This window comes from Dendrobates tinctorius, unplaced genomic scaffold, assembly GCF_039654945.1.
Source record: "Dendrobates tinctorius isolate UK_male_01 unplaced genomic scaffold, ASM3965494v1 ptg000305l, whole genome shotgun sequence".
Classification (NCBI taxonomy): domain Eukaryota; kingdom Metazoa; phylum Chordata; class Amphibia; order Anura; family Dendrobatidae; genus Dendrobates; species Dendrobates tinctorius.
Window position 1 is genome coordinate 1277123 of NW_027361972.1, and position 7389 is coordinate 1284511.

The 7389-nt window shown below is 61.8% G+C and overlaps 1 protein-coding gene across 1 annotated transcript; it reads left to right on the forward strand.

Moving 5' to 3' along the window:
* Nucleotides 1–222: 222 nt before the first annotated feature.
* LOC141073540 (uncharacterized) lies at nt 223–6476 on the forward strand. Its single transcript, XM_073560808.1, is given in 3 exon segments — nt 223–1259; nt 1261–3254; nt 6105–6476. Coding segments are annotated over 3 exon segments (3243 nt in total). The 5' UTR covers nt 223–310; the 3' UTR covers nt 6405–6476.
* The last annotated feature ends 913 nt before the right edge of the window (nt 6477–7389 follow it).

A 7389-nucleotide genomic window follows, 5' to 3' on the forward strand; every position in this document is an offset into this window, starting at 1 on the left:
GCTGTCACATTGTAGAAGGATCAACTTTATTCTCATTTGCACAAGGAAAGACTAGAAGCAATGGGATGAAACTGAATGGGAGGAGACACAGATTAGATATTAGAAAAAACTTTTTGACAGTTAGAGTGATCAATGAGTGGAACAGGCTGCCACGAGAAGTGGTGAGTTCTCCTTCAATGGAAGTCTTCAAACAGAGGCTGGACAGACATCTGACTGGGATGATTTAGCGAATCCTGCTTTGAGCAGGGGGTTGGACCAGATGGCCCAGGAGGTCCCTTCCAACTCTACGATTCTATGATTCTATGATTCTATGACCTCCGACCAAGAGCAAGAGACCCCCGGCCAAGAGCAGGAGACCCCCGACCAAGAGCAGGAGACCCCCGGCCAAGAGCAGGAGACCATCGACCATGAGCAAGAGACCCCCGAACAAGAGCAGGAGACCCCCAGCCAAGAGCAGGAGACGCCCGGCCAAGAGCATGAGATCCCCGGCCAAGAGCAGGAGACCCCGGGCCAAGAGCAAGAGACCCACGGCCAAGAGCAAGAGACCCCCGACCAAGAACAGGAGACCCCCGACCAAGAGCAGGAGAACTCCGGCCAACAGCAGGAGACCATCGACCAACAGCAAGAGACCCCCGGCCAAGAGGAGGAGACCCCCAACCAAGAGCAGGAGACCCCCGACCAAGAGCAGGAGACCATCGACCAAGAGCAGGAGACACCCGACCAAGAGCAAGAGACCCCCGGCCAACAGCAGGAGACCATCGACCAAGAGCAAGAGACCCCCGGCCAAGAGCAGGAGACCCCCAACCAAGAGCAGGAGACCCCCGACCAAGAGCAAGAGACCCCCGGCCAAGAGCAGGAGACCATCGACCAAGAGCAGGAGACCCCCAACCAAGAGCAGGAGACCCCCGGCCAAGAGCAGGAGACCCCCGGCCAAGAGCAGGAGACCGTCGACCAACAGCAGGAGACCCCCGGCCAAGAGCAGGAGACCATCGGCCAAGAGCAGGAGACGCCCAACCAAGAGCAGGAGACCCCTGGCCAAGAGCAAGAGACCCCAGACCAAGACAGCCCCGGCCAAGAGCAGGAGACCCCCGGCCAAGAGCAGGAGACCATCGACCAAGAGCAAGAGACCCCCGACCAAGAGCAGGAGACCCCCGGCCAAGAGCAGGAGACGCCCGGCCAAGAGCAGGAGACGCCCGGCCAAGAGCAGGAGACCCTGGGCCAAGAGCAAGAGACCCCCGACCAAGAGCATGAGACCCCCAGACAAGAACAGGAGACCCCCGACCAAGAGCAGGAGACCTCCGGCCATCAGCAGGAGACCATCGACCAAGAGACCCCCGGCCAAGAGCAGGAGACCCCCAACCAAGAGCAGGAGACCCCCGGCCAAGAGCAGGAGACCATCAACCAAAAGCAGGAGACCCCCGGCCAAGAGCAGGAGTCCCCCGGCTAAGAGCAGGAGACCCCCTGCCAAGAGCAGGAGACCCCCGGCCAAGAGCAGGAAACCGCCGACTAAGAGCAAGAGACCCCCGACCAAGATCAGGAGACCCCCGACCAAGAGCAGGAAACCCCCGGGCAGGAGCAGGAGACCCCCGACCAAGAGCAGGAGACCCTCGGCCAAGAGCAGGAGACCATGGGCCAAGAGCAAGAGACGCCCGACCAAGAGCAGGAGACCCCCAGCCAAGAGCAAGAGACCCCCGACCAAGAGCAAGAGAGCCCCGGCCAAGAGCAGGAGACCATCGACCAAGAGCAAGAGACCCCCGACCAAGAACAGGAGACGCCCGGCCAAGAGCAGGAGACCCCCGGTCAAGAGCAGGAGACCCCGGGCCAAGAGCAAGAGACCCCCGGCCAAGAGTAGGAGACCCCCGGCCAAGAGCAGGAGACCCCGGGCCAAGAGCAAGAGACCCCCGGCCAAGAGCAAGAGACCCCCGACCAAGAGGAGGAGACCCCCGGCCAAGAACAGGAGACCCCCTACCAAGAGCAAGAGACCCCCGGCCAAGAGCAGGAGACCATCATCCAAGAGCAGGAGACCCCCGGCCAAGAGCAGGAGACCCCGGGCCAAGAGCAAGAGACCCCCGGCCAAGAGCAAGAGACCCCCCGACCAAGAGGAGGAGACCCCCGGCCAAGAACAGGAGACCCCCTACCAAGAGCAAGAGACCCCCGGCCAAGAGCAGGAGACCCCAAACAAAGCGCAGGAGACCCCCGGCCAAGAGCAGGAGACCATCAACCAAGTGCAGGAGACCCCCGGCCAAGAGCAGGAGACCCCCGGCCAAGAGCAGGAGACCCCGACCAAGAGCAAGAGACCCCCAACCAAGAGCAGGAGACCCCCGACCAAGAGCAAGAGACCTCCGGCCAAGAGCAGGAGACCATCGACCAAGAGCAGGAGACCCCCAACCAAGAGCAGGAGACCCCCGGCCAAGAGCAGGAGACCGTCGACCAAGAGCAGGAGACCGTCGACCAAGAGCAGGAGACCCCCGGCCAAGAGCAGGAGACCATCGGCCAAGAGCAGGAGACGCCCGACCAAGAGCAGGAGACCCCCGGCCAAGAGCAAGAGACCCCCGACCAAGACAGCCCCGGCCAAGAGCAGGAGACCCCCGGCCAAGAGCAGGACACCATCGACCAAGAGCAAGAGACCCCCGACCAAGAGCAGGAGACCCCCGGCCAAGAGCAGGAGACCCCCGGCCAAGAGCAGGAGACGCCCGGCCAAGAGCAGGAGACCCTGGGCCAAGAGCAAGAGACCCCCGACCAAGAGCAGGAGACCCCCGGACAAGAGCAGGAGACCCCGACCAAGAGCAAGAGACCCCCGGCCAAGAGCAGGAGACCCCCGACCAAGAGCAAGAGACCCCCAGCCAAGAGCAAGAGACCTCCGACCAAGAGCAGGAGACCCCCGGCCAAGAGCAAGAGACCCTCAGACAAGAGCAGGAGACCCCCGGCCAAGAGCAGGAGACCCCCGTCCAAGAGCAGGAGACCATCGACCAAGAGCAAGAGACCCCCGACCAAGAGCAGGAGACCCCCGGCCAAGAGCAGGAGACGCCCGGCCAAGAGCAGGAGACGCCCGGCCAAGAGCAGGAGACCCTGGGCCAAGAGCAAGAGACCCCCGACCAAGAGCAGGAGACCCCCGGACAAGAGCAGGAGACCCCGACCAAGAGCAAGAGACCCCCGGCCAAGAGCAGGAGACCCCCGACCAAGAGCAAGAGACCCCCAGCCAAGAGCAAGAGACCTCCGACCAAGAGCAGGAGACCCCCGGCCAAGAGCAAGAGACCCTCAGACAAAAGCAGGAGACCCCCGGCCAAGAGCAGGAGACCCCCGGCCAAGAGCAGGAGACCCCCGACCAAGAGCAAGAGACCCCCGGCCAAGAGCAGGAGACCCCCGACCAAGACCAGGAGACCCCCGGCCAAGAGCAGGAGACCATCGACCATGAGCAAGAGACCCCCGAACAAGAGCAGGAGACCCCCGGCCAAGAGCAGGAAACGCCCGGCCAAGAGCAGGAGACCCCCGGCCAAGAGAAGGAGACCCCGGGCCAAGAGCAAGAGACCCCCGGCCAAGAGCAAGAGACCTCCGGCCAACAGCAGGAGACCATCGACCAAGAGCAAGAGACCCACGGCCAAGAGCAGGAGACCCCCAACCAAGAGCAGGAGACCCCCGACCAAGAGCAGGAGACCATCGACCAAGAGCAGGAGACACCCGACCAAGAGACCCCCGGCCAAGAGCAGGAGACCCCCGACCAAGAGCAGGAGACCCCCGACCAAGACCAAGAGACGCCCGACCAAGAGCAGGAGACCATCGACCAAGAGCAGGAGACACCCGACCAAGAGACCCCCGACCAAGAGCAGGAGACCCCCGACAAAGAGCAGGAGACCCCCGGCCAAGAGCAGGAGACCCCCGGCCAAGAGCAGGAGACCTCCAAACAAGAACAAGAGACCCCCGACCAAGAGCAGGAGACCCCCGGCCAAGAGCAGGAGACCCCCGGCCAAGAGCAAGCGACCCCCGGCCAAGAGCACGCGACCCCCGGCCAAGAGCAGGAGACCCCCGGCCATGAGCAGGAGACCCCCGGCCAAGAGCAGGAGACCCCCGGCCAAGAGCAGGAGACCATCGACCAAGAGCAGGAGACCCCCGACCAAGAGCAGGAGACCCCCAGCCAAGAGCAGGAGACCATCGACCAAGAGCAGGAGACCCCCGACCAAGAGCAAGAGACCCCCGGCCAAGAGCAGGAGACCCCCAACCAAGAGCAGGAGACCCCCGGCCAAGAGCAAGAGACGCCCGGCCAAGAGCAAGAGACGCCCGGCCAAGAGCAAGAGACGCCCGGCCTAGAGCAAGAGACGCCCGGCCAAGAGCAGGAGACCATCGACCAAGCGCAGGAGACCCGCGATCAAGTGCAAGAGACCCCCGACCAAGATCAGGAGACCCCCGACCAAGAGCAGGGGACCCCCGACCAAGAGCAGGAGACCCACGGCCAAGAGCAGGAGACCATCGACCAAGAGCAGGAGACCCCCGGCCAAGAGCAGGAGACCCCCGACCAAGAGCAAGAGACCATCGATCAAGAGCAGGAGACCCCCGGCCAAGAGCAGGAGACCCCCGGCCAAGAGCAGGAGACCATCGACCAAGAGCAGGAGACCCCCGGCCAAGAGCAGGAGACCCCCGACCAAGAACAGGAGACCCCGGGCCTAGAGCAGGAGACCCCACGGCCAAGAGCAGGAGACCATCGACCAAGAGCAGGAGACCCCCGGCCCAGAGCAGGAGACCATCGACCAAGAGCAGGAGACCCCCGACCAAGAGCAGGAGACCCCCGGACAAGAGCAGGAGGCCCCGGCCAACAGCAAGAAACCCCCAACCAAAAGCAGGAGACCCCCGGCCAAGAGCAGGAGACCCCCGTCCAAGAGCAGGAGACCCCCGGCCAAGAGCAGGAAACCCCCGGCCAAGAGCAACACACCCCCGACCAAGAGCAAGAGACCCCCGGCCAAGAGCAGGAGACCCCCGACCAAGAGCAGGAGACCCCCGACCAAGAGCAGGAGACCCCCGGCCAAGAGCAGGAGACCATCGACCAAGAGCAGGACACCCCCGGCCAAGAGCAGGAGACCATCGACCAAGAGCAGGAGACCCCCGACCAAGAGCAGGAGACCCCCGATCAAGAGGAGGAGACCCCCGGCCAAGAGCAGGAGACCCCCGACCAAGAGCAGGAGACCCCCGGCCAAGAGCAGAAGACCCCGGCCAAGAACAGGAGACCCCCGACCAAGAGGAAGAGACCCCCGACCAAGAGCAAGAGACCCCCGATCAAGAGCAGGAGACCCCCGGCCAAGAACAGGAGACCCCCGATCAAGAGCAGGAGACCTCCGGCCAACAGCAGGAGACCATCGACCAAGAGCAATAGACCCCCGGCCAAGAGCAGGAGACCCCAACCAAGAGCAGGAGACCCCCGGCCAAGAGCAGGAGACCATCAACCAAGAGCAGGAGACCCCCGGCCAAGAGCAGGAGACCCCCGGCTAAGAGCAGGAGACCCCCGGCTAAGAGCAGGAGACCCCCGGCCAAGAGCAGGAGACCCCCGACCAAGAGCAAGAGACCCCCGACCAAGAGCAGGAAACCCCTGGCCAAGAGCAGGAGACCCCCGACCAAGAGCAGGAGAACCTGGGCCAAGAGCAGGAGACCATGGGCCAAGAGCAAGAGACGCCCGACCAAGAGCAGGAGACCCCCGGCCAAGAGCAAGAGACCCCCAACCAAGAGCAACAGAGCCCCGGCCAAGAGCAGGAGACCCCCGGCCAAGAGCAGGAGACCATCGACCAAGAGCAAGAGACCCCCGACCAAGAGCAGGAGACCCCCGGCCAAGAGCAGGAGACGCCCGGCCAAGAGCAGGAGACCCCAGGCCAAGAGCAAGAGACCCCCGGCCAAGAGCAAGAGACCGCCGACCAAGAGCAGGAGACCCCCGGCCAAGAACAGGAGACCCTCGACCAAGAGTAAGAGACCCCACACCAAGAGCAGGAGATCCCCGGCCAAGAGCAGGAGATCCCCGGCCAAGAGCAGGAGACCATCAACCAAGAGCAGGAGACCCCCGGCCAAGAGCAGGAGACCCCCGGCCAAGAGCAGGAGACCCTTGACCAGGAGCAAGAGACCCCCGGCCAAGAGCAGGAGACCTCCGACCAAGAGCAGGAGACCCCCGGCCAAGAGTAAGAGACCCTCGGACAAGAGCAGGAGACCCCCGGCCAAGAGCAGGAGACCCCCGGCCAAGAGCAGCAGACACCCCGGCCAAGAGCAGGAGACCGTCGACCAAGAGCAGGAGACCCCCGGCCAAGAGCAGGAGACCATCGGCCAAGAGCAGGAGACGCCCGACCAAGAGCAGGAGACCCCCGGCCAAGAGCAGGAGACCATCGATCAAGAGCAAGAGACCCCCGGTCAAGATCAGGAGACGCCCGGCCTAGAGCAGGAGACGCCCGGCCAAGAGCAAGAGACCCCCGGCCAAGAGCAAGAGACCTCCGACCAAGAGCAAGAGACGCCCGGCCAAGAGCAAGAAACCTCCGACCAAGAGCAGGAGACCCCCGGCCAAGAGCAAGAGACCTCCGACCAAGAGCAGGAGACCCCCGGCCAAGAGCAAGAGACCTCCGACCAAGAGCAAGAGACCCCCGGCCAAGAGCAAGAGACCTCCGACCAAGAGCAAGAGACGCCCGGCCAAGAGCAGGAGACCCCGGGCCAAGAGCAGGAGACCCCCAGCCATCATACTGTATATATGGGGGGAAACTGCAGCCGTCATACTGTATATATGAGGGGAAACTGCAGCCATCATACTGTATATATGAGGGGAAACTGCAGCCATCATACTGTATATATGAGGAGAAACAGCGTCCATCATACTGTATATATGAGGAGAAACTGCAGCCATCATACTGTATATATGAGGAGAAACTGCAGCCATCATACTGTATATATGAGGAGAAACTGCAGCCATCATACTGTATATATGAGGAGAAACTGCAGCCATCATACTGTATATATGAGGAGAAACTGCAGCCATCATACTGTATATATGAGGGGAAACTGCAGCCATCATACTGTATATATGAGGAGAAACTGCAGCCATCATACTGTATATATGAGGGGAAACTGCAGCCATCATACTGTATATATGAGGAGAAACTGCAGCCATCATACTGTATATATGAGGAGAAACTGGAGCCATCATACTGTATATATGAGGGGAAACTGCAGCCATCATACTGTATATATGGGGAGAAACTGCAGACATCATACTGTATATATGAGGAGAAACTGCAGCCATCATACTGTATATATGGGGAGAAACTGCAGCCATCATACTGTATATATGAGGGAAACTGCAGCCATCATACTGTATATATGGGGAGAAACTGCAGCCATCATACTGTATATATGAGGAGAAACTGCAGCCAT